The 27525-nt window shown below is 43.6% G+C and overlaps 1 protein-coding gene and 1 long non-coding RNA gene across 4 annotated transcripts in view; one reads left to right on the top strand and one right to left on the bottom strand.

Moving 5' to 3' along the window:
- SHROOM3 (shroom family member 3) overlaps window positions 1–27525 on the top strand; it is a 281246-nt gene that overhangs the window by 94913 nt on the left and 158808 nt on the right. For 2 of the 3 annotated variants that reach the window (XM_037147044.2, XM_037147045.2), the window contains exon 2: window positions 1197–1351. In XM_037147044.2, coding sequence (XP_037002939.2) covers window positions 1197–1351 — 155 coding nt within the window. Of the gene's footprint in view, window positions 1–1193; window positions 1352–27525 lie in introns of all 3 variants that reach the window. The other variant, XM_037147043.2, reaches the window with a different exon arrangement.
- Window positions 18638–27474, bottom strand: LOC128625898 (uncharacterized). Its single transcript, XR_008389790.1, has 3 exons — window positions 27362–27474; window positions 19218–19402; window positions 18638–18839 (listed from the first exon to the last, which is right to left on the bottom strand). It is a non-coding gene; the product is annotated as an uncharacterized LOC128625898 (long non-coding RNA).

Raw genomic sequence — 27525 nt, forward strand, 5'->3', positions numbered from 1 at the left:
TGGGTAGCAACCCAGGCAGAAGGCAAAGCTGAGTAGCCTTGAGGTTAGAGTGTGCCCAGTGTGTGTGGAAAAGAGTCAATTTACAGAAGGTTGGTTGGGAAGTCTGGTAGGAAAAAAAGGATAATGAGGCAGGAGAAAACGACCACCAGTGGAGAATGGGTAAATACATCATGCTATGGTCATACCAAGATGTTACAGTAGAATAGCTTATGAATAGAAATATCTTTACAAAATGTGATTAAATGAAAACAAGAGCTACCACTTTTAAATCTTACTATTAGCCAGGAATTGTTTACTCATTCATAGACCGGCCTCAGTACTCCTCACCGCCTCTCTGTGAGGTGGGAGCAATTTTTGTGAATGAGTCTGCAACACAGAGAGAAAGTGAGTTCCTCTTAAGCAGATTATCTGTTTGTTTCCCCAAGCTCTTCACCACCTCACTTTAATGCCTCTCTGTTAAATGCCAAAGGATGGTTGAGGAGGTATGTATAGTGTGGTATCATTTTTGTAAAAGGAAAAAAAAGCCTATATATGTAGGTCATAAGTGAAACTGTAAACAGTGAGAGAGAATACTTTAGAGAGTAACATGAGAGAGCAAGAGGAAGGCTCACTCTCGCCTTTCCCTTACACACTTCCTGTATTATTTTCATTCTTTATAATAAATTAATTACTACATAATGATTTATTAGAAAATTGAAAGTATTAATAGAAAAATTAATTACTGAGTTTAGCATATATTATTTTAAACTGATAAGCCCTTGATCTTAGCCAAAAGGCCGAAAAGCAATTGAGTTTAGCATATATTATTTTAATAATTGAAAGCTACCAAGGGCCAAATGTACAAATTCATTATGGGAATTTGATCCATTTTATACATATTAAGATCTATGGAAGGTTTTTGAACATGTGGGAAATTCCAGAGAGTAATTGTTGAAAACATAGAAAATATTTTTTCAGGTTTTATGTATTTCTTTTTTTTTCACTTTTTATTCCCTTTCATCATTACTGCCATCCCACAAGCAGCCACTGGCCTATGACGCTGGACTGCGCATCCTCTGCGGGCTGGCAGGGTGTGGAAACAGGAGCCAGGCCCTGCTTGCTGGAGGTGGGCCCTGGTCTCAGCAGGCTCGCTGGCTTCTGCAGTCTGGGCAGTGCCCAGGGCAGCTAACTCGTGGCTTGTTCCTCTCTCCAAGCAGATTGAAGAAGGGGGCAAAGCGGACTCCGTGAGCTCCAGACTGCAGGCGGGGGACGAGGTGCTGCACATCAACGAGGTCGTGCTGAGCAGCTCCAGACGGGAGGCCGTTTCCCTGGTGAAGGGATCCTACAAGACGCTCCGGCTGGTGGTGCGCAGGTAGGCGGGGCTGGTGTTCACGGTACTCTCCCCACCCCTGGCCCGTGGCTGGTAGCTGGCTCTTTAAACCTCACTATGGGGATCATTATGCCCCCCTTTCTTCTTTCTTCTTGTCCATTTTGTGGCATCTGAGAAGCAACTAGGTGAAGACATTTCAGACACTTCCTCTTTCAACACACTGGCTTCCCAGCAGGTGTTGGCTCGATAGAGTCCTTCTTCACCGTACTTGTGCATCTCCGGGCTTGATGAAAAGAGACCCTGATACCAGATGTGGCATGAACACTCCAATGCATTGTCTCACTGTGGGACTAGGGAAAGCAATCGGCCTGGAGCTTTAGGTGACATTCCCTGTGACTCCCCTACACCACAGCAGTCGTTAAAACAAGCAAGTTACTTCTTTTGTTTGTTTTGTTTCTGTGGTTGTGATAGTGGTGCTTCTTTTGTTGCTAAAGTTTGGGTTGTGATTGGTTGTAATGCCTTAAAGTAGGCAGTTTCCTATTCCTAGAAAACCGATTCCCTTTTGATGAAGGGAATTTGTTACAGAAAAAGGAAGAGAGTCATTTTTTTTAAATCACCATTACAAACCAAGTGTTTTACGTATGTTAGCTCCTTTAACCAGCATGAGCTATCACTATCCCCATGTTATTAAGGCAAGAGGTGACGTGGGTTACTGAAGGTGAAGAGCTGATAAGTGAAAGAGTCAGAAAAGAGTTTCGGTGCCCTGATTCCACTTCACCACACCACATGAGTGGCATTACCTATTAAGCCCTAGGTCTATACATTTTGCGCTTTTTTTTTTTTTATATTTCTTCATTAAACAGCTTTGGGCTGCCTTGCTTGGCAACTAAACGTTGTAATATTTGAGAATGTTCAAGTTGCCTGGAACTTTAGGGGTCATTGAATCAAGCCACACCATTTTCAAGTGTGAACAGTTACCTGGTCTTCTCATCCCACCACAGACAGTCTCTTCTGGGACCCTTCAGTCTTGCACGCATTTATTTCTCAAAGTTGACTGGGTGGGCTCTTGTATTCATACCAAAATATTACAGTAGATGCTACAGGAACATCAGCTCCTCCCAGCCACAAAAACACAGTGGCGGCTACAGTCTCACCATGTCCCCAGCTTGTACTGACTGCCCTCAGTGTGCTGAGCTATGTCTAGTTTCTCTGCAGGGCCATCTAACCAGATGCTTCTCTGGAGGCCATCAATGCAGAGTGGCTCAAAGCATAGATATCAGAGTCAGATCAGGTCCAGGTTCAGATTCCAGGGCTGTCATACTCCAGCAGTGTGACCTTGGGCAAATTACATGAAATGTACCCCCAAACCAAAGGTTCGGTTTCCTCATCTTTAAATGAGGATTTAACAACCCACTTTACAGGTGATTGAAAAGATTAAATTAGATACTTATGGTAACCACAGATGCTGCTGGTGTTATTTATGTTATTATTGGCCAACTTCCGGCATATGCCTGTTCCTTGTGGCTCAAGGTTTGAGTAAAGCATGCAGTCATCCCATAAGGACAGCTGACTTCTCAGACGGGTGGGTGGGAAGGCTCAGAGCTGTGAGTCCCAATCCATGGGTCTGGAAGAGTGTTGAAGGTTTGGAACTCATTTTGGCATTGGAACCCAAAGCTCAAATGGCATTTATCTGTTGAGGACAGACAGAGGAATCCATACTCCTGATGTGTTTTGCTGGGACCTTGGTGACAGATGAACCTCTGAAGAGGGCCACCCTGTTTCCGTCATGAAAAGCAGCCATGCTGGCTTCTGATCACATCTCCTAGGGGATAGTGATCTGAGATTCTGTAGTACTTCTTTTAGCAGAACAGGAGACAGTCCTGGGGTTGAAGTCTGCCCTTGTCATTTACAAATTGTGTGACCTTGGGCCTCCCTACGCCTTAATTTTCTAACTTATAAAACAGAAATAATACTGTCTGCCTGAAAGCACATTATGAGAATTAAGTGAATAAAGTATAAGTACATAGCAGATATGCAGTGTTTGATCATTACTATTCATTCTGGACTGGGTTAGAGAGGCGTGTGGTAAAATGGAGTATTTCCATCTTACTGAGAAGCACCTCCTCCCCCAACCCTGTTTATTCCCTTGCTGATTTAATACCATTAGGGGGCTGGTCCCCAGCCTAAAAGGTACAGAACTTGTCATGACAGTACCCAGGAGCTCATGGAATTTAGGAATGTTAATTCACATTTTCCAAACTCACAGAAAATTGAAGGATATACACCAGAATATCAATGCATTAACTCATTTTGGAAAAAGACAACTCTAAGTGGAACAAGTATCAGTCTACTTTACCTCCCAGGAGAGCTAACTAGGAAGTCTGACCATCAGTGTGCAGTGTTTGCAGACTCAGAAAAGAGGGGGTCTGAGGCACCAGTGTGCTGGCGTCTGTTCTGCTGGCCAGATGGCCTGTCTCCCCACCAGGGATACCTCCGCCAGGTGGCCCAGATGCGTGCACTGGTGAGCCAAGACCGGTTCCCGCGGGACTACTGGGGATTGGGATCACGCTGCCTAGTGCTCCTCTCAATCTCTTCTACCCACACCAAATCCCCTTTCTGATTGACACATTCTTTCTTTAGAGATGCTAATATGATCAATAAGGGTACTGAAGAGTCTTTTCACTCTCTGCTTCTCGGGTGGGAAACATTTTGTGTCTAAGTTGCCTTTTGAATCAGTCTTATCTCATCTATTCTGTGTTGATTTTTATAGTTGAGTGCTCAGAGTTTACGAAAGAAGGCTGGCTTTACTTCTCACACATACTTAGAGATGGGGATTAGGAATGTGCCTTGGTAGCCGTGGATGGACATTCCTCCCCGACCTTTGAAAGAACTGGGGAGAAGGCCCTTTGCTCTGGGTTAATCTGGCTTTGTGTTTAGTACAGCTGTCACTTTCCTGAAAAAATCTTGCCTTTATTTATACCTTGGTACATGTCATGCCCTGAGATTTTCATTTCCTTCTAGTTATTTGTGACAGGGTGACTTGTGATATTTCACCTATTAGTTTTCCTTCTTTTCCAAAGTGATCTCTATACTTTAAAGAAAAGATTGAAGTGGCTTCCAGGAAACATAATTGGAGGTCCTATTCCCTAGAGAAATATTTTTTTTCATGAGATGAAAATTATATATCAGCAGCTCCGTCTGTACCTGCTTCATTTTCTCTTAAAGTGAGTTTTCGGTCAGCTTCCACAGCCATCATAAAAACACCAAGAATGCAGAGCACAGTCCTGGTGTTTATATAAGTTTTGAGGGTGTTTTACCCAGAGACCAAAAACAATCAGAAGTAGAAACGCCTTACAAGGCTACAATGACAAGAGAAATGCAAAGTCTCGAGTGAGTTGTGGGTCAGAGACTTTGAAGATCCGCTGACCCAGAAAGAAGGCAGAGTTTAGTCCTCTCGGGGGAGGGAGTGAAGGGTGGGGAGGATGCTGCTGTCCGGCACACAGAGGGCAGGTCTGCAGCGAGTGGGGGACTCAATGGAGGAGAAATGAGAAAAATAAGAAGTGGGCCGAAGAAAAGACCTTGCTGAAGGAAAACAAACACCTCTCAGCTAAAGGAAAATTAAAGAAGGAAAACCTTCATGGAATGCAAGGGCAGTATAAAGGACAAACGAGTAAGTTAGGAAAACAGACATGCATACCAGGAAGAGCCAATAATCCAAACCATCTCTAAATCAACAGAGACTTTATTTGTCAGATGTGTGTAAAATACACGCCTTAGAACCAGGTAGCACTTAAATGCAAACTAATAAAAGGAAGGGTCTTTGGGTTTAATTTAATATTCCTGATGGTGATACAAGATGCTTTCAGTATAGGAAACACTCACTGCTGTTTGCTGATAACCCAAAATTTAAATTTAAAAAATAGGAGGCCATAATTTCCCTTCAGACAGATTGCTGGGATTAATTGCTGTATGTTCATGTAAACTCATGTTTTGACCCAGAGTTGAGACTCAGATTCCCGTCTTGAATGGAGTAATCAGAAAGCCGTTGTAGCCAATGGATCTGCAGTCCCGATGCTGACACCCAGTGCAACCCCCACTTTTCTTGGCAAAGCCAGCCTCCCAACCTTCTGTACCAGGGTGCTATTTTCGCCAAATACTATCCTACTCCTAAAGGTTTTTTTAATGTGCGTGTGTGTTTGTTTTGTTTCATTTTTTTAAATTCATGGTTTGTTGGTTTGTGTGGCAAAGCCAAGGTTTGGGGTATATTTCATGGTAACTGTTTTGTACGTGTTTTGGATGGCTCAGGTAAGCCATGTGAAAGTCAGGTTCATTCTTTCTAAGAGAGAGGACCTATGAGATGTTGAAGCAGTTTTGGCATTGCCGGGATTTGAACTCTGATGGCATTAGATACTAGCTCTGTGTCCATGAGCGAGTCATTTAATATCTCTGATTCTTGCCTCACAGGGTCATGAGGATTAAATGAGAAATATATATGCACAGTATAGAACACGGTGATTAAAGCATGAACAGTCCTAGAAATAAAATGGATATTTGCTAAGAAAGTTCCCTTGGAAAGGTCTAGTCTCTAGAACACTTCATGGGAGTGAGGGACCCTGTTGATGGGATGACTGCAGTGAGGAAGTGGTTTTCCGGTGCAGGAGGCAGTGTGCCTGATGCCGAACCGTAGGCAGAGGGTGGGCAAATGGGACCCCCTTTTCAAAATGGAATCTTACTCTTATACCTTCCCATCAAATCTGCAAATTTGACATAGCTTTTCCCCTTCCCATTCATTTATACTATGAGTTTACATGTTGGGAGGAAACTTTTTTTTTTTACTGAATATGAGTGTGTGTGTGTGTTTGTGTGCAAGAGGAGTAGGAATAGATCACATTTTACTGGCCAAAAAGAGATTGGGGAGAAGAGGGGCTGCAGTAGTAAAAAACAATAAGCACCTGTCTAAAACACGTGACTCGTCCTGTGCGTGGGGCCAGAGGGACAACCTAGGTCTTGTCACTTTCAGCCCATGGTCTGCCCAGGGGTAAAAAATGAGAGAACTGTATCCAAAGACGTGCCCTGGTGACTTGGCCAAGGCCTCATGCTAGTACCAAAATAAGACTTTGGTCCCTGAGAACATGGGTCTCGGGGCCTCTTGGCACCTCAAGCAGTGAATGAATTAACACTTTCCACTCCCCTGCCTTCTCCATCCAGAAATGTTTGTGATGTTTAAAAAAACAGACAAAAGGCAAACACAAAACAAAACCAAAACCCCCCAATAAATTGACTTTTAGTTCATTTAGGAAACACTGTTCCATGAAAAGGTGATTCACAGTGACACTCACCTTCCTGCAGGAGTTCAAAGGCAATGCACTTCAATGCTTTGTGCACCAGGCTGACTTGGTGTTCTCCATCGACCTCTGGAAATAAAACTATTTGTTACATTATAGCTGCTTCCTCTCCCCTAACAAAAATGGTGATGATATTAAGTTCACCACAACCCTCAGGCCTACACTCTCTGGAAAAAACCAACCCACATTTTTGAGGGTTGGCAGAATAGTTCCTTTTATAAATGGGTGAGGTGACATTATTGGAATGGAATGGAATGGGTGGCTCACACACTTGCTACCTCTGTGTCAGATTTCTATGACTTTTTTTTTACATCTTGATTGAGTTATGAGACTGTAACTCACCCAGGATTTGCAAGTCAGTGATCTTGAAAGAAGTATCTGGTAATGAATGGAATGCTTTTTAAGGCCCTCTTAAAGAATACAAAATTAACTCAACTGGTAATAAAAAAAGGGGGGTTGTGCAAATCACTTCCTTTTCTAACCCATGGTTACACTTTATAACAGAAAAGAATTTCTTGAAATATTATTACTATCCCCTCCCTACATTCTTCCCACTATTTCACCATCCCTCTTCCCCTGGCCCCCGGTAACTGACTCAACTCCCTTAGAAAAACCTCTAGTCTTAAAGCAACTTAGTCCGATTAACCACATGGTGTCTCCTTTTAACTATTTTAAATCAGTTTAATTCATTAAGAACTTTAAAAAGAATATTGAACAGAACTCCCTATTTTTAAGACCACAAAGTTTGAAGAGGGACTTGAACTTTTCTAGAACAAAACATCTGTTTTTCCTTATAAATTAACAATCTCTGTGTCAGATTGTTCCTGCTCCAAGCTGCCAGTGCTCAGATATGAAACAGTAAACAGCATGTGGAAGAGAAGTCCACATCATTTGGATTCCGCCCTCAGCTCTGCTGTGTTCTGGCCATTGCGTTTTGGGCACAATTCATTCTCCTTGAGGCTAAGTTTCTTCTTATTATTATTCTTTTTAAAAAAATTTTAATTGTTGTTCAAGTACAGTTTTCTGTCTTGAAGAACAGCAATAAATGTCTTCCCTACTGCATATCTCTAAGGATGAAAGAAGGAAGCGTATATGAAAATGATTTATTGTAATAAACTATTAAATCGTTCATCCAAATTTACCTGATTGTATTCTCTTATGATTTGACTGGCTTGTGCAAAGGAGAACATACAGGTTGTAAAGTTTCTGGCTGTAAACTTTTTGCTAAGGGGAAATGTAGTTTTTGTGTTTTTTTCAAGATTTTATTTCTTTATTTTTAGAGGGAAGGGATGGAGAAAGAGAGGGAGAGAAACATCAGTGTGTGGTTGCCTCTCGCATGCAAACCAGGCATGCACCCGGACTAGGAATTGAACCAGTGACCCTTTGCTTTGCAGGCCAGCACTCAGTCTATTGAGCCACAGCAGCCAGTGCAGGAAATGTAGTTTTAAAAGACAGTACCAACTAGGCTCAAGATCAAAACAGGATTATAAAAAGAAGACCATGTTCTTTGGACAACTTGAGCAGAAATTTCTGATTCTGAAACAAGTCAGAGTTCATTGGTAAGAGACTAAGTGACAGAAAAGGACCCTCCATCCATGCAATAGGCTTTCTAGGCAACTGTCTTTCATTTCCTGGGGCACCTTCACTAAATGAAAGGGTTGGGTTATATAGGCACATGTGGCACAGGCTGAGCAATTTGAAAATGTAACGTTCTTTAGACAACACTATAGGTGGCCTTTGAGAAAATGATGACGTTGAAAGATAACTCACAAGTGGGCAGGCAGTAGGAGCTGAGGACAAGTAGAAAAGGAGCAACCACAGTTTACATACTGGCAGTGGGAAAACTGCATTTGAAGCTCCAGGTACTCCCCTATGCATATGGCACACATGGTCTCCTCCCTCTCGCCTGCGCACAGAAACCAAATGAGAAAGACCCTTGCCCAGCGTAAGTTACAAGAATTGCCTGTGTCAGGCCATTGAAAAGGGCCTTGCTGTGTCACTGGTGGCCTGGTCCTCTGTGAATGGGCAGGAGGCAGGTATGTCACACATGCATCTTCTCTCTCATGGTGTTCGTGTAACTCTTGTGATTCTTTGGGGAGCTTTCCGTGTCTTGCACGATACTTCCCACCTCACATGCCTCCCTCTCATCCCTTTGTGGCCCCCACCATTTCTTTATGTGTCCTTAAGGTCTTCTACTCTTTGCATTTCTTAATTTGAGCCAAGGACTGGCCAGTACTCAGGATGTGAATACAGATCCCAAATTGCAGCACAGTTTACACTGCATCTGGGGACCCAGGATCAGACTTCCCCAGAGGGAAAATCGGTAAAACTGAGAACTGTGGTAACTTACCCTTTAAACATTTTTTTCCACTTGAGCAAGTGGTTGAGAGGAGGGGAAGGAGGCAGCTGCAGTGGCCTTCGACCCCCAGAAACTTTTCCAAGAGGCCTGGCATCATGGGAATTTGCTCAGTATGCTTTGAGGAGGTATTTCTATCCTGCTGGGACCATACAAGAGCAGTTTTTGGCTTCCCTGGAGTCCTAGGTTTGAATATCACCGTCTAGAAGTATAGTATTTGATTTCCTAACCAGTTGTTCCTTCCCATGGAAAATTCATGTAACACATTATTGGGTTTCCTGAGAGGTATGCAATAAGACTCCCTTGCTGTAATGGGAAAAGGGACATTTTTTGCTGTAGTATATAACAATAACTGCTATTTTTACTCACTGGGTTACATATGCTCACCAGCTATGCACTGAACACTAGCCACATACAAAGGAATGCTGTATTGTTTCCCAGCAAAGGAGGTTTGATGGTAAAAGACCTGGTTTCATTCCTGGGATAACATGGTTCTACTGCAGACAAATGTCTTCCAAGTAGGACTCACCCCTCCATGCCCCACCATGAAAGAAGGGCATTCAGGTATCTGTCTGAGACTTTAGGGTTGAAATCTGAGCTCTGGGATCACACAAGAATTATGGTGGAATCCTTTCCCCCGATTCTAAATGTGGGGCATCAGCTAAAACAAGTACGTTTGGATGATTCTGATTTGGAATGTGAACCAAACATTTGTAATTCTGTATCTTGAATCAAAATGGCTTAAAGCTGCTCCTTCTCAAACTTGGCTAGACACTGGAATTACATAGGGAATGAATAAAAACATAAACATATGCCCAGGTCCCAGCCCCCCCCATTCTAATTTAATTGGTATAAAGTATACCCTGGCATTGGACATTTTCAAAGCTTCCCAGTGATTCTAAAGTGCAGCAAAGTGAGAACCACTGGTTCAAGCTGTAAGTTGAAGTGACAAAGAGAAACAGGGAGTAGGTAGCTAAAAAGTAGACGAAATGCACACAGACTAGAAGGCGATTTAAGGAAAGTAGCAGGAGAAACAAGAAAGCCAACGGAGAGGTGGGGAGTGCCACAAAGCCTTGTTAAGTGGGGAACCAAGTGCAAAAACAAACCCTAGCTGCTGAGTTTCCAGAGAGGGCTGTCCACAAAGGGCGGGGCGTAGCCCTTGCATTTCTGTGAGTTCTGTTTCCCATTCCTGCTATATGGAGTTGTAATTTTTTAAAAGCTGATTAAGTGAAGTTACTGCCAGTGAACAGGAGTGGGCTGGGAGGGGTTGTGGGTGGGCAGCACGGCCGCCTTTGACTTAAGCCGTGATCGGGTTGTTCATGTTCACCAGTAGGTTTGGGGGCCATCCAGCCATTTTGAGGGGCTAAAACCACACCCACCATATGACAGTTGCTGTGTTCACTTTACATGTTATTTGTGGATGGTGCCCCCATGAAAGAAAGATGGCTTGCCCTGGCTGGTGCAGCTCAGTGGACTGAGCACAGGCCTATGAACCAAACGGTGGCTGGTTTGATTCCCAGTCAGGGCACATGCTGGGGTTGCAGGACGGGTCCCTGGGGGGCACGAGAGAAGCAACCACAAATAGAAATTTCTCTACCTCTCTTTCTCTCTCCCTTCCCCTATCTCTAAAAATAAGTAAATAAAATCTTTTAAAAAATGAAAAAAACCTTTATATTTAAAAAACTACAAAAAATAAAAATTAAAAAAAGAGCATGGCTTGATGCCATTGGACTAATTCAATCTAATGGGACAAACTACAGGAAGACAATGTCAAGAGATACTGGAGCAGAATGAGCGTCTCAACATCTATGTGTCCTTATGGGATATTCATTTACTTGGTCCGTCCCCAGTTTTAGAAAGTACACTGTGTATGGATAGGCTTAGCACCAGCCTCTCATTTCCTGGGAGTGGGAGGTAGAGAAATGGTCTCCAGAATCCTTAGTGGGCAATCAGAGCTTTGAAGGTCCTGTCAGTTTTGTCCTGTTCTGGATCATTCCATTGTTTCGCTTTCCTTCTGGACTACGTGTTTTTATGTCTTAATTACTTAGACTTGCACCCTCACTTCCCTTGGGCATCTGCTCGAATGTCAGCCTTTCCTGTACAGTCAGTTGAAAATTGCAGCTCGTTCCCGTCATACTCCCAACACCCCTTTTTTATTCGCCTGTTAGACACACACTCACAAAGTCATTCATTGTTTCCTTCTCATTAGAACACAAACTCCTAGGTTTTGTTCAGTGTGGTGTCTCCAGTGTCTGGAATGGAATGAGCACCTAATAGGTGCTCAATGAATGTTCGTGTAATGGAAACACAACTATACCAGGTAGCAGTTGTGTGGCCTGGTGGTTAGAAGCATGGGCTCTGACCAGGTTGCCTGACTTTGAATCCCAGCTTTATCATTTGCTAGTGAAGTGCCTTAACCTCTGCAACAGTGTCATCATCCAAAAAGCAGGTATAATAAGAATCTCTCCCTCACTGGTGTAGTAAGCGGCTGTTAGAAACATTTTCCTGCATTGAGATTTCATTGGGACGAACAGGGTAGGCCCATCCCATTGCCCTTTCTGTTCCCTTACGGTCATCACTAAGCTGACCACATTCACCTGTAGCCTTCACCGGAGAAAAATCTCATTTGAAAGAGTTCTTCCCTCCCGTGAGTGAGATCTGCCTGATCTCACTCCCGTGCCTTTCTGCCGGTGCCTTTCTGCCCGGTGCCTTTCATTTCCGGTACCACTCCCCCACCCCCGTCCAGGGGCAGTGCTGTGCTGTGGGTAGGACCACTGGCTTTGAATCTGGCAGAAATTAGTTTGCAGCATTGACCCTTACTGCGAGGTCTGGGCCAACTGGCTTCACCTCTCAATTTTCTTTTTCCCCCCCTCTCTGGAAGCTGAAGACAGTCATCTTTACTTTGTATGAAGGTTTTAACAATAAAGACAATGTGTGTCTTTGAAAAGAAAAGAAACCTCGGCCCTGGGTTTGGTGCACTTTCATTCAATCAGTGAATAGTTAGTAGCCAGCTGCTGGTACCAGAACTCAGCAGACACTAAGTGGAGGCATTTCCACCTTTACTAAGAGAAGGTGTGTTGATCCCTATTTGTAGCCCAGTTTTCCTGCAGCAAAGCCTAAAAGATGTGGCCAAGACAACAAGATTCAAGGTGGATGAGGGCCGATGTTTCCTGCTAGTGAAAGTCACACCCAAACTGGACAGAGATCAAATTTGTCAAGGGGGCAGAAAGGCATTGGGAAAAGGTGACTCGCCAGTGACTATAGATGTCAAAGAATTTTTGTATGGGGGTGGGTAGGGGGTCAGAGATCATGGGCAAAGCCTCTCTTGTGACCCCCAGAGGGGTCATTCGAAGGAACTGCTGTCTGCTTTGTTAAAGTTGAAGCCCCCAGAAATGAAAGGACTTAGCCTTAGGTCACAGGACGAGAAACACAGAATCAGAAAGAGGAGCCAGGCTTTCTAACAGCGAGTCAGTATGTCAGGGCATCCAGATTGGCTCTAAGGCCGGAGCTTTTCTTTGCTTTAATCTTACGACTTTCCCCCTGCCATTGATGGCAGGGACTGATAATTTGGTGTGTATATATATTTATTTGACAATTCTCCCTTCTCATTCTTTAGCATCTTTCAGATTTTTACATCTTTTTCCTGTAACAGTTTTTCCTCAAAGTGTGACTCTGGACAACCTGCATCAAAATCAGCTATGGTGCCTGTTTTACATGCAAATCTTTGTACTCTTTGCCAAATCTAAATCAGACTCTGGGGGAAGCCTGCTTTTTAACACACTTGACAAGTGGTTCCAAGGCCGCCTGAGGCAGGCAGCCTACAGCACTGAGAGGTCTACCTGCCTCTGGCTGCATGAGGTCCTTCCTCTGGGCCTTTCCCTGTCTTCGTGGCCCAAACGAGACCCCAAAGCATGGGATACATGTCTATTAGAGCAGCTCCATGCTTATTCTTCAAAATGAAGGACAAGCTTCCTGCTTCTTGGCCACGATGTCTACATAAAATGCAGAATTCGGATTTTTAACTTTAAATAGAGATCAGAATTGGTTCTCATTGCCTCTGAACTCCTTTACAAACATGTAAGAACACAATCCAAATGCACAGAAATGTTCAAAAATAGCAATAGTGTGTGGCAGCCTGCTTTCCAAGGGCATAGCTGCTCGAAGCAGTTTCTAAAAATAGACCTTTTGGGTACAGGTCACTAAGCAGGAATGGCCTCTGTCTCACTGTGTTTACACAGCTTCACGTCTGACACCTTCATAACAACAATGCTGACTTGATGAGGCCCGGGGCTGGCTGACGTTAGTCCGGGGGAATTCCTGGGAAAACGCAACCTGGGCTGCCGCCCTCGAAGGTGACGTTTAGCGGCATCCTGGCCGAGACCTGTGCTGTTTGGATTAAGGGCCCTTTCAACCTTTGCCTCATGATTCCTGGTCCCCTTTTCCATCACTGTCTCAAAGTCAGGGCCAGAGGTCAAAAACTCAGAGTTGCTCCACAAGATAGTAGTGAACAGAAAAATAAGCTCCTATTCAGGAATTTAAGACCCACTGTGTTTTGCTTGGTTTAAACCCTTGTATCTCGCATTTTCCCCTCTGCACACTTGTGCATTTACAAGGCCCCCTATAATTGCAAATGTAATTTTGACACCTTCCAATAAAATGTCCAGGACAGGCGTACTTCTCTTTGATTTTTTTTGGAATAGCCCTACAATAGTGAGAGTTATTTTCTTGTTGTGTGAATAATTCATGGGTATCCCTGTGATGGTCCTAAATGCAGATGATGTGGGTGGTATTAGAATTGAAATGTCTCGGGATTAACATTCTAAAACTAAGGAAAGGGGATAAAAGAATGGAGGCAGTTGGCACTGAATATACAGGAGGTGAACGAACTGGACCACTAAGCTTTCACTTTCAAAAGATTCATAGTAGGTTCTGAAGAAGTAGATTATTTTGGATCAAATGTAGAATATTTAGGAATCAATTTTGATTTATGAGTTAGCCTGTCACCTTTAATAAATAATTCTAGTAAGCTCTCACTTGTTAGCTTTGGGTATTCTAGACATTTCTTTCTCTCATTCAGTTTCCACAACAAGCCCATAAAATGAGTATGGTTATTTTTCTATTTTACAGAAGAGAAAACAGGCCTTCAATAGGGCCAAGGGACACCTCTTTGAAATACAAATTTGAACTCCCGTCTCTCTGACACAAAAGGCCAAACTTTAAAGTCAGTAGGTATTCCAACTTAGGGGTGTTCTGTGGTTGCTCAAACCCCCGGACCAGCGTGGGCTCTTCCCTGTGGGCTACCACAGTTTGGGTTCTGCCAATGCTTTTATTTGTTTTACTTTCAAAACAGTGCACACTGGTGCCTTTTGTTTCCCCAGAAGCGTTGATTCACATTCCTTTAAATAAATTAACCTTCCCATCTCGTCTGTCTCATTTGATGGGAGCAGGTTCACATGCCAATAAAAATAGAAATGGGATCACACGACAAGAAGGGAGAAGAGGCAGAGGCTGGTACGGGTGTGAAGATATGAGTACAGGCTCATCATCTCTACTCTCCCTCAAAACAAAACAAAACAAAAACAGCCCCACAGCTTGATTCTAATCACAGTTTTCTCTGTAATTTTTAAATGGTTGATATACCTGATTAATACAGATATGGGGGAACATTCATTGTTTTTGCAAGAGAACACTACAGATTTTATCGCTTCTTTCCCAAATAGATACTTGACAGTGATGTTGAGTTTCGGTGTTGGACCTGTGAGTACTAACCCATAGCCTGGGAAGATTCTTCATCCATAGCAGGATGGGCTTGTCTGAAGCCCAATGCCACTTAGGAGATGAAATGTGTCTTTGTGCTGTTTTTGCCGGCATCCTAATGAAGCCCCTTGGCTTTGTTCCATTTTAGAACTCACGGCTCTCTGCGCACCCCACCTGCTCATTCTCAAATCTCTCCTCTTCTAGGAATCATTCCTCCACACCTGTCTCTTTTCTGGTTCCTCAAACTTGCCTTTTGATTTCTCGCTCCCTTTAAGCCTCATTGGGCGATGGCTTGCTAAGCTCCAAAGACATGGCTAAGAATAGCTGAAGTCCTTTGAGAACAATACAGTCTTACGTTGATAAAAATGGCAGTAGTAAAGCTATAATTCATATTTTTAAATGCAGTTTTGCAGGTTATCAGTATCTTAACATAAAGGAGTGTCTTCCCAAAGGTGCTGCCTCTGTGACAGATTGGTGGTGCTCTCTGTGGATAGGTTAGTGGGTCTTGTCATTAGGAGCCTTCGAGCCATGGGCAGAAGATGACCTCAAGCTCATGAGGCTGACCTTGGCCTCATCAGTCCACGTGGCTTGCACAGCTCCCGTGAAGACTCCTCCCAGCACAGGCAGCGGGGAGTCTCAGTGGCCAGTGACAGAGGCCCCAGAGATGGGGTTAGGGGGTCTGTGAGGTGTCCTGAAAGTAAAGTGGAAATGCTCATTCCACACTTTTGGAAATTACCTTACAGGCATATTATGATAATTCAACTGTGAATATATTCACGTCTTGAATATAGTTAAAAGAAACAGATTGGTATGTTTCAGGTTTGGACTTGCCCTTTCCTAGACTGTCTGCAGGGAGGGTTTTCTCCCAGGCTGGTTTTCCTCTGCCACCCAGCTGTTTCTGGAACATTACCACAAGTTTGAAACCCAGGATGTACGATCGGAGTTTAGCTCTATGAACCACTCTCAACTGGGACGATAGCGACTGAGACTTGCGGGCTGCAGCAGATGCGTGATGAAGGCACGTTCTGATAAGCTTATCACCACATGTAAGCGGGCCATGGGAGGTCATGCGTGGTGTTGCCAGGTCTAGCAAATCAACATAGAGGATGCCCAGTTTATATTTGAATTTCAGACAAACAACAACTAATTTTTTTAGTAAAGGTATGTCCCTGATTTTATCTGAAAATCCTAGTCACATAACAACTTAGAAGTACAGGAAAAAAAAGTGAACTCTTTACATCTGTCTTCCACATAAACCCGTACTTGCAGGTTAGCAAGGAAACAAACGGGTAGCCACAGCTGAGTTAGAAGCTGGCCTGGCCTGATTGTTTGAACAGTCCCTGGAGGTGATGATTAGTCTTTAGCATTAAATGCTTCCTTCTTATATTGGCTTTTTCACACCATCTCAACTGCCCAGCTGCTTCGCCAAAATAGCATCTGGGGTTTTGGGGTAAGAGTGAGTGCAGGTCTTAGGGCATGGTGTCCCTTGGTCTCTAGGCTCTGCCTGTGATCTCCCCTGTCACTGCTGACCGCCACCACCGAATTCTGCAGCTGTTAAATTCCTGGTCAGCTCTGGCCTGGGTGATGCCCTTGGGGATCCCTGGCACCCTCCCGCTGGCAGACACACCTCTGCTTAGCTCCTGTTGGCTTCAGGGCCCTTAGTGTCTGCCAAGTTTTCTATCCCAGCAACCCCTGGCCGAGGGGTTCACCTCAGGATCATCTCACCCCATCATAGCTGCCTTATTCCAAAGTCTACTGACTGGCATCTGACATCTGTCTACATTGATCCGGGCCAGGCCCTCCCTACAGTGAGCTTCTTCCCAGAGTCTCAATGGAGCAACAGCACCAAGATTCCCCAGTGCCCTGGACCTTCCCCTCACTTACCTTGCAAGCTTGTGCTCTTCTGCCTGGGGCCAGAGAAGTGAAAGCAGAACTTGGTTCTGACCACATGACTTGTCACCATTTTTACCCTCATTCCCCCAACACTAGGAATGGTAAGGGCTGAACTTTCTTGCTATTTCTTACTCTGCTCTGTGCTTCCCTTATTCTATAACTGCAAGCTTCCTGTCTTAGGTGGGAAGGGTATGTATCTTCTTTGCACTGTGGGAAAAATTCGGTGATTGAAATCCTAGAGGCTTAACACTGGGTAGGTTGCAATGGTTCTCAAAAGTGGTCACTGACCAGGAATGTGAATGAAATGCAAATTCTCAGGCCCCCGCCCTAGAACTAAGGACTCAGAAACTCTGGGGCTTTGGACCAGCCGCAGGCAGCTGACCAGGCTCTCCAAGTGATCCTGACGCACAATGTGGGGCTTTACAGATTTCAGCAACTTCTCTTGCTCCCTCATATGGGTTCCAAGCTGAAAATGTCTTATTAAACAAAGCAAATACACCCCAATCAATCTGGTTGATTAACATTGGTAGATAAACTTGAAACATTTTTTGGTAAAAAAAAAAAAAGAAAAGTAAGAAAATTTCAGCTTTTCAAAAAGGGAAGGAAATTCTGACACGTGTTCAAAAAAAGAAATACCGTATAAATCCATGTGTGTGAGGTACCTGCAGTGGTCAAATCACAGGCACAGAAAGGAGAACGGTGGCTGCCAAAGCCAGGGGTGGGAGCCAGTGACCGGGAGTTACTGTTGTATGGGGACAGAGTTTCAGTTTGGGAAGATGAGAGGAGTTCTGAGACGGATGGTGGTGATGTTTGCACAAGAGTGTGAATGTGCTGAATGCCACTGAACTGCCAATTAAGAGTGGCTGAGCAGTACATTGTGTTACGTGTACTTTACCACATTAAAATTTTTTTAAATTAAAAATAAAATAAGAAAAGATTAAAGTTGTAATTTAAAAATGGCTTAAGTTCATCATCACCAAGCCCTTATTATATGAAATATTAAAGGGACTTATCTAAGAAAAAGAAGTTAAAAAAACATGAACAGTGAAAGGACAGCAAACTCACAGTTATTAACAACCACACCTAAAACAAAAGCAAACTAAAAGGACAGCTAGATCAGGAGTGGAAACATAGAAATAAAGATCTCAAGGAGGGTTAGCAACAGGGGAGTGGGAGGAGGAGAAGGGGGGAGAAGGTACAGAAAATAAGTAGCATAGACAGTAGATAGAAAATAGATGGGGGGGGGCAAGAATAGTATGGGAAATATAGAATCTAAAGAACTTGAGACACATGGTTATAAACTAAAGGAGGGTAATGGTGAGGGTGGAGGGGAATGAAAGGGGGGAATAGAACAACTGCAATGGCATAATCAATAAAAAATAAATTAATTAATTCCCTAAGCCTTAAAAAATGGCTTAAGTTCTTAAGCAACAGGTATTGATTTGAGGGAAGGTCACACGGCTAACTCAGCTGGTTATCTACGGAGTATAATTCTGGATGTTAGTTAAAGTCTTCTAGTAACTGTGGGTGTCTCACTAGATCTCACTTGAGTTTCTGAATTGCCTGAATTGCAAGAAGAAGATGATCAAATAGATCTGGCTCTAGAATTTAAATAGGATAGCTGGTCTCAGTATGGCTATTGAGATAAAAGATAATATACTCGAATTTTTGCCTATCTCAGGCTAAAAGGCCTTGGGCACCAGTGAACTCCTAGTGGTGTGTATCCTTTACATCAAAGTATTGGCACACCATCAGCTGCTCCTCATCTGCTGGGAGGATGAGCCACAGGGGCAGGCCCAACATTGTACTCTGTCCATGGGCCCAAATAGGAGGTCTTCTAGGTCCCTGCACTGGTCCACTCTGCCAGTCATTGGGTGTCTCAGTATTGTCAGGTGGCGGAGCTTTACAACTCCCTCTACCTCCAAGTGATATGCACTGGTTGCCCACCCAATAAAATAATATTCTTAATGCAAACAATTCATGTGCTCTCAATCTTGTTAAGGAATGAATAAAAGCATCTGTAGAAAACTGCTCCAGGCTAATCAGAACCAGAAAACTCACTACTCAGAGCACAGCTTCGGGACACGTCCCCACGGCCCTTCACAACCCACCGGGACGCACCTCTTACAGGAACCTCTGCGCTACTGTTCCAATCCCATTTCCGTGCTGCACACATTTCCTGGGGGAGAGAGAAGATTTTTTATTACACAACTTTTCATTTTGCAGTGTTTAATCCTATAATTATGATATAATCGGCATGGAAATTTTTGAGGACTGCATGTTTGAAATGCTGACTTTTTTGGCAAAGCCATATGTTGTCAGGTAGGTGATAGAAACATTTTCCTTCTTTTTGTTGTTTATTTTTTATTTTTCAGTTACAGCTGACACACAGTAATGTATTAGTTTCAAGTGTGTCACAGTGTGTAGGCATTTACATAACTTATGAAGTGATCCTGTGGTAAATCTAATGCTCATCTGACAATACATATTTATTATAATTCAACGGGGGACCCCCCCAAAACAATTTATTTATAAGAAATTGTGTTTTTATTCTTACCTGTTTAAACTTTAGTCACCTTAAAAGTACTTTCCATTTGATGCAATACATTTATCGAGACATTTTTTTCACTGCTCAAAACAGTTTTTGAACTCATCAATTTTGATGCCTTTTAGTGCTTCTGCCATTTTTCATTCCACCTTCTCCACATTGGCAAAACATTTTCCTTTACAGACATTTTTCATCTGGGGAAACAAAAAAAGTCTCCTGGGGTGAGATCAGGTGAATAGAGCGGATGGGACATAAGGATCATGCCATTTTTGGTCAGAAACTGCTGAACACTCAGCATAGTGTAGGCAGGTGGACTTGGAAATCGCCCAGCAAGAAATGGGCAAATGCGTTGAAAGAGTCTTTTAAAAAATTCCCTGAAGCTGAACATAACCTCTCACAACACCACCAGCTGGTACACTGATACAGATGGGCTCCTTGAACACTCACGTAGCAGAGGAAGCCGGTACTACAAGGGGCCCGCCCTCCAGAAGATAATTGCAGTTTTTCGGCCCCCACCTCATATTATTAACTTTACTCCTTCTATTGCACTTTGTAGCTCCAGACAAAAGTCTTTGGACACCCAAATCTGACTCTTGTCTCAAAACTCTATAAGACAATGTTCTCATAAGTCCCAGGGAAAAAATAGTGAGATATTTATTTTAACTGTGTGCGTTAAGTTGTTTTAAAAACAAAAGTACCTAGATAATAAACATCAGCTTTCAATACTTTTCAACACCACCACTGATCCTTATAACATGAAGTGTTAACTTCTAATCATACTCTACATTGAATAGGGTTCTTTATGTTCCTGGTTACGAAATAAAGTTTATTATATTCTTGTGGAAGAGTTAGAAAAACATACCATTCACTAAAATCTATGGGGAGGCCATGCTGTCCAGTGGAAAATCCCTGGGCTTTCTAATAGCCTTCACTTTTCATGTACTGGCTGTGTGGATGTAGCTGCATAACCTGCGACAGACCCAGTTGTCTTTAGCTGTACAGTTGGAATAAATTTTATCCAAATGTGTATCTCTGAGGCTTTTTTAATGCTTAAATGAGACACTCTATGCAGAGTGGCAAGTACATACTTGGCATACAGTGTTCACCCTGGAAATGACAGTCATCAGAAAGGTGTGCGAGAGGGACAAGAACAGAGCGTGGAGAAGCAGCTGGCTGAGTTTGCGGGCTCCGTCGTGCTGTTGGGTCTGCCATGACTCTCTTCCCTTGTGCCTTTATTTATTTAAGCCCAGTCTCATTTCTTTGAGACCTGAAGCAACTAAACCTGTCATCAATTTATCATGATTAAGAGTTGAATGAGGCAACAATGGGCAAAGCTAATGGATGTGGAGGTCAAAAGTGGGCGTGCAGAGTGTGAAGTACGCTGGAAACATCTGGAAGGAACCTTGCATGGATGCTGAAAATGGTCTAGATCATTTGTTAATGTTTACATAGGATTAGTGCACCTTACATACTCTGTGTGTGTTAAACCCTAATACCAAAAAAACCAACTACAAAAAGAGGAAAAAATTAAAAATTACTTGAGTTGTGTGTACATAAGGATCAGAAGTCTCCACATACCAAATTCACTATTAGGTGAAGGGATTAAGAAGTACAAATTGCGGGCCTGCGAACCACATGATCGCGGCTTGATTCCCAGTCAGGGCACATGTCTGGGTTGCAGGCGGGTCCCCTGCAGGCCAGTTCCCAGCAGGGGACACACGAAACGCAACCAAACATTAATGTTTCTCTCCCTCTCTCCTTCCCTTCCCCTCTAAAGAAATAAAAAATAAAATCTTTAAAAAAAAAAAAGAAGTACAAATTGGTAGTTACAAAATAGTCATGGGAATATAAAGTACAGCATAGAGAATATAGTTAGTAATATTATAGTAACTATGGGTGGTGCCAGGTGGGTACTAGACTTATCAGGAGGAACACTTTGTAAATTATATGAATGTCTAATCACTATGCTGTACACCTAAAACTATAATAATATAAGATAATATTTATTGTCAACCATGATTAAAACTTTTTCAAAGGAAAATTTACTATTAAACCTAGACAATTTTATTTTTAAAATCTCAGTCATGGCCCTGGCTGGTGTGGCTCGGTGGATTGAGCACCAGCCTGCAAACCAAAGGGTTACAGGTTCAATTCCCAGTCAGGGCACATGCTGGGTTGTGGGCCAGGTCCCTAGTTGAGGGGTGTGCAAAAGGCAACCACACACTGATGTTTCTCTCCCTCTCTTTCTCCTTCCTTTCCCCCTCTCTAAAAATAAATGAATAAAATCTCAAAAAAAATCTGTCAATGAATTTAATCAAGTTCTTTGATTTGCAGACTTTGAAAACTACATCTTACATACATGTTTGACCTGAAGATATTTGTTTGATCTAGAAATAAGTTGGCCTGCAACCATTTGTTTAATCCCTGTTAAAAATCTGGAAGTTTTACATAAGACTCTGGCTTTCTGGCTTCTGGAAAATCAGACAACCTGGCAGCACCGGCTTCGAGTGGTGTGGCCCCACCTCAGGTGACGTGTCCTTTCTCTGGCCGGCTTCGGGGCCCCGCCGCTTCCTGTGATCTTTCGCCTGCCACTTTTTTCATCTCCGGCTAATTGCCCAGACTGAATCTTTTCCAGTAGAAGGATGTTTGACAGTTTCGGACACAGAGCCAGGGCTGGGAATCGGTGTGTCTTCTCTTTGATCTCTCCAGTGCCCACCGCAGCCCCGCCCTCCTGAACTGTTTCCTGAACGAATGAAAATCCCCACGGAGCATAGGGACTGCCTGCTCGGGACCTCTCCTGTCACGCTTCAGTGCCCGTGAGGTTGCCAGTCCCCCTCTCATCCAAACGGCTTCTTTGTACCATAGGACAAGGTAGAGGCTCGGGAAGAATGTTCTTTATGTTGTCCGTTTGAACTATGATTTGAAGCTGGTTTTATCATCCCGAATTATCATCAGGCTAATTGCTTTGACAGCCTCTCTCGTTCCTGCCGGCTGGCGCCATTCAGCTGATCAGCTCTGCTGATATCTGGCTGGGGGTGGCTAGCATATTCTCCCTAAGAAGAATCTGCTAGTCAGAAAAATCCCCAAGCTCCACAATATTGTACATGCCATGTACCTCCCATTTGTAAGCCACAACAAATCTAACGCAGACAGTAGTGTTTAAAAGCAGACACGTCGAAATCAGACAGCCTGGATTCCAGCCCTGTTGCTGCCACCTGCTAGTTTCATGATCCTGGGCAAATTTTTAATCTGTCTGTGCCTGAGATTGTTCAGCAGTACGGTGGGTATAATAACTGCAGCTCCCTAGCAGGGTTGTTGGAAGAGTTAAAACAAAACATACATAAAGAGCACTCAGTATCCTGCCTGATATGTACTAAACACCCTACTAAGTAACACGTATGCTCCTGAGTGTAACTGACATTGGCTGTTGTCACCTTTATACCCTATTTATTTTTTATATTAGCTGTGTAATTTTCCTAGAGATGAAATGAATCATTAGTAATGCTGTGTTCCTCATTGTTCTTTCTCCAGTTTTCTTTTCACCCCTATGGGTAAAATGTGAACCCAAATGTAATTTCTCTCTATCTGCTCTTCTTAGTGCTCAGCAGTAAGTTGGGGGTCCCTACTGGGGATGTCGGCACTTTGAAGGGCTGGCTGAGCTCAGTGCCCTCATTTGCTACCTTCTGGCCAGTGACTTGTATCAGCACCACCATCAGTGAAAAAATGTCATGCCTTCTGGTTTCTGTACCATAAGTGGTGCAGTTATTATGTATCTGATTCTGAACTGAAAGTCCTACAGTTATTATACGGGCAAGGTATTACACAATAATACTCTGGACTTAACCGACACCTTTCACAGTGCTGTAGGCATTCGCTCATCAATCTTGATGTCAGCATGTGGTCAGATTGGGATAAAAATGTTCACCTGAGCGCAAAGGGAACCCAGCTCAAGTGCTGTGTGTCCGCTTGCCTTGGAGTGTGTTCCAGGGCCTGACCCTGCAGGCCCACCCGGCATTCTCCCACACATACACTTTCCCATGAAATTAATCAAAAGGGAACTTGAAAAGGGAAACTGAGTTTATTAAGATTTTCTGTAGGATCACTACGCAGTTCGTGGAACTTCTACATGAAAATTTGCAGTTGTGAACCACTCCCCCCTCCCAATTTTTTTTTTTTTTTACTTTTTTTGCCTTACACATCATCGTCACCTGGGTTATTGTGACTGTGCTCACCAGTGCGATCTGTTCTACATTGTGTCTTCCTCCTAAGGACACACTGTGATTTTGACCAGTGAGATGTGCAGGGCACCAGTGCTACCTGGGTCGTTTATGAACATGATTTTACAACACTTAATTTATTTATTGAGAATCTAATATAAGTCAGTCATTGTTCTAGATGCTTAGAACTCAGCCAGGATCAAAACAAATGCATCTGTCCTCATGTTGACATTCTTCTGAGCAGAGGAATGAAAAATAAACACAATAGATATGTAAATTATACAGTGTGTTAGAAGGTGGTGAGCACTCCATGGCAAGAAAGGAGACCAGAGGCCAACAGGCTGTTTTTATCTCTTCCACTCATAAAGTTCAATGTCTCCTGGGAGTACTGAGGACAAACTTTTACTTTTTCAAAATATTCCCTGTGGAAGTACTTTGGGCTCCTGGAGCATACCATTAAAATGCAAGGTGAGGAAGCACCATGCAGGTCTCCACATCTACCCTCCATAATGAACAAACCTACCCGGAGCCTCGAGAGAACAGTGTGAGCGTCAGGCACAGGCACAAAGAAATTAAAAATCCTCTTCATTTTGGGGGGAGGCTTTCTCTCCATAGACCCTGCCCCCAACTCAAATCACAAACCGGTGCCATACAGGGACATGTGCAAATCACTCAGGGAAATCCCAGTGGAAATCTGGTGTTCTGAAGTCAAGGCCATCTATCTCGGCCTGCAGTTTGTCAACAGAGCACCATAAACCTCTTCCACCTGTGAGTTTGTTTTTTCAAAAGGTTATCAGAAGAAAACAGGCAGTGCCTGAATGAATAAACTACCAGCTTTTAGAAAAAAGGAAACAGGAAACATTTAGAAAAAAGGAAACATTTTTTAAAAGCGTATTTCTTCAAAAACCCATCTAGTCTATTCTTTTATTTCTTTTCACCACTGAAACCAGTAGTGGGGAGAAACTTGGTGATGTTCTGAATTAGAGTGAGGACTAGAGCCCAGAGACAATAGTGACTTGCTCAAGGTCACCAAGCAGGTCAGTGGCAGAACCAGTGCATTCTGGGTTCTGCAGCACTGCTTCCAGATTAAATCGTCAATGCTTCTTCAAGCATGGATTCTGTAACCCTCTACAGCTGGCTGCCAAAGAAGCCAGCCAGGCAGGTGATATATGTGAAGTCTAAGATGTTTTTGCAAGCATTCCAGGTTCTCGCAGAAGTCCCAAGTGGAGCAAGCAGGAAAGAGAAGATGGGTGAGGGCAGGGTTTATGGGGTGGGGAGGCGGTGTGGTGTGGATGAGAGGTAACTGGTGTACCTCTCCAGTGTGAGAGCTTCCCATAGGCCAAAGTCACATGCAAGGACATGAAGGGTGTCACTTCCAGACTTGAAGACCCCAGACTCCAATGTCCTTCAGTCCATGAGGGGCTGCCAGACCACCAAAGGGTAGAGGAGACACATAGTGTGCCATCTCACTTTCTCACTTCAGATCGGGGGAAAGTGGGAGAGTGGTCACCCTGCCCACACCCCTGCTGTTGGGCCATGTTGGAGCTCGCTGCAGGAGCCAGGCCCGGGGCCAAGTGCTTAACCTCCACCACCCCCTGCGTCCCCACAGCAGATAGGTCCTATCATCAGTCCCATTTCAGGAGGAAGTAAAACTGAGGCTTACAGAAGTTAGTCATTGGCACAGGGTTACAAAGCTAGTGAATGCCAAAGTCAGAATTCAGATTCTCCTTCCTTACAGGGTGGCAGTTCAAAGTCTGGGCTCTGGAGTCTGATTGCCAGAGTGTGGACCCCTAGCTCTGGAGCCTGCTAGAGGTAAAGTGTTCAGCAGCTTACTTAACACTCCCCCCACGTCTCCCTTTCTTCTCTGTAAAGTTGTAACAATAATTATAGTATTTATCTTACAGAATTGTAGTAATGATTAGAGAATGTAACATAGTAACTACTGACACATAGTTAATTACTAGTTGTGTGGTGGTTAACTACACTTCAGCTACAGGTTGAATCACATGAAATTGCTATTGTAATAGACCAAAAGTTATCAAATATTAGGTTCCATCTAATACTACATAGGCATCTGTTCTTTGTAAATATAACAATGGTTCCCTTAGTTATCTCCTAATCTGTGAAAGGACAGATGATTTCATTGCTTCAGTATAATTTTTTTCCTTAACTTGCTTGCTTTAGCTTTTCTAGAGATATAGAAATATCACATAGAAATGTCCTCTCTTCCAATTTGACATAGCATCCGTGAGGACAGTTCCCAGAGCCTCCAATTGGTTGAGGCTGCGGTCACAGGGAACTTGGTAGAAAGAAGATTTGGAGCGAGCTTCGATTGGACAGAGCTGGACTATGAGGAAATTTCTGGTGAAATGAGGAGGGAGTAGCCCTGGCTCCTTTAAACCACTGTGAATGCTCTGGTGTGTGAGGGGACGGCCCTCCCAGACTAGACAGCTAATTGCGATAAACAGGTGGCGAGCGTCACCGGCTGTCATTCTGCGCTGTGGAGATGAGCTTCTGGTCAGTGACAGAGGGTTAAATTTGACACGGTCAAAATTAATGTCATGGCCTGGCTGCTCTTGAACTCTGGCTTGGTGGGAGTAGCCTATGATGAAAGGAGAAGCAACTCGGTTGTGTTTGGGGAGGTTGCAAGGGCAGGGGGAGGAGAACACAAAACTGGGATAGGAATTTTGCCTTCCTAAAAGGAAAGAAGGCTACTTTTGAAAGAATGTATCTATGGTGCAGGATCTGGTGGGAGGCTTCTCTTCTGAAAGATGACTCTCTGCCCCACCCCAACGGCTGTTCCCATCTGACTCTGGCCACAATTCTGTTTTCTTAGATTCCACACTATAGGAATATAAATAGCTCTGGAATTAAAGTAGAACATAACATCCTGGAGAGACAGTCTCTCTAGTTAATATGGGAACAATCTTTAAATAAAACAGTTGTTTCAAAATTAACACAGAATATAATGCCATTTTTGAGGCTGGCATTTAGCCTTCCTTGTTGTCTGTAGAAATTACTACTGTATTTAGAGGATATCGGCCCCTGTGAGTTCAGAATTCAGCCCTGAGTGTGTATGAGCATTCCTTTTCCCTGTCCTTTCTTTCTTCATCTAAAACGTAATGTGCACGTCTTTTAAAGACTTTTTAGCAAGGAGGTTTACAAGGAGGTTTAGCAAGATGGGATCCCAGTCCCCCACAGAGGCAGCTGTGAAGTAATGAAAATGCATTTCCTACCCATGAACTCAGACTCGGAGTCCCGCGTTCTTTCTGTGTGCACTAGTCCTTTCCTCTCTCTTTGTGTCTGTGGTTGCTGTTCAGCTGATGCCTGTGCTTTTGGTCTGGGGCAAATACCAAAACTCAAATCAAGCTCTACTTATCCATACAGCTGCAAAGGGCTGCAGTTTCAGGGTCTCAGATGATAGAATTAAGGAAAATTCCTGTAACTGGGGGCAGTTTAGGGACCTGTTATGATTCCACCCACAAAGGTGAGCTGCCAGGTGCTCCAGTGCGGTGAATTTTAAAATGCAGTGTTTTGTCGGTTTGGTTTTTTTTGGGTTTTTTTTGCAAGCAGTATCTTGATAAATTTCTGTGTCCGAGGTGATTTTTTACAAGTTTGTATTTTATTGCTGGAGACAATGACAGCAGAAAGATTTTTCTTTTTATGTGATTCTCCCTCTCTTCTAGTTTCTGTGAAAAACTATTGCTTGCAAAAACCATAGAAAACTGAAAATTGAAGTTATTCAGCTGCAAAGCAGTCGGAGTGGAGACTGGCCAGGGACGGGTGGAAGAGCAGACAGGGGCACTCAACGGTTAAAGCTGCCAAGGCTACTCCTTCTCTCTTACCTTCACTTAATTGTCATCACAGAGCACCATGCTGTTTATGAGTCAAAGGACCTAGAGCGACAGTCTTTGGAGAGGGCAGAACGTGGCTTACCCGTTACCACAGCTGTCCTTGCAACAGCCTGACAAACAGCTGCTTCCGAGTGTGGGGCAGGAGTGCACGTGGGACGGGAGTGCCAGTGGGGCGGGAGTGCGCGCAGGACCAGGCTTCCAGTGGCTACTGTAGAAACCAGTTCTCAGGTTCTGGCCCTGCGTGCT

This window comes from Artibeus jamaicensis, unplaced genomic scaffold (genome assembly GCF_021234435.1).
Source record: "Artibeus jamaicensis isolate MK-2021 breed Jamaican fruit bat unplaced genomic scaffold, CSHL_Jam_final scaffold_1031, whole genome shotgun sequence".
Taxonomy (NCBI): Eukaryota; Metazoa; Chordata; class Mammalia; order Chiroptera; family Phyllostomidae; genus Artibeus; species Artibeus jamaicensis.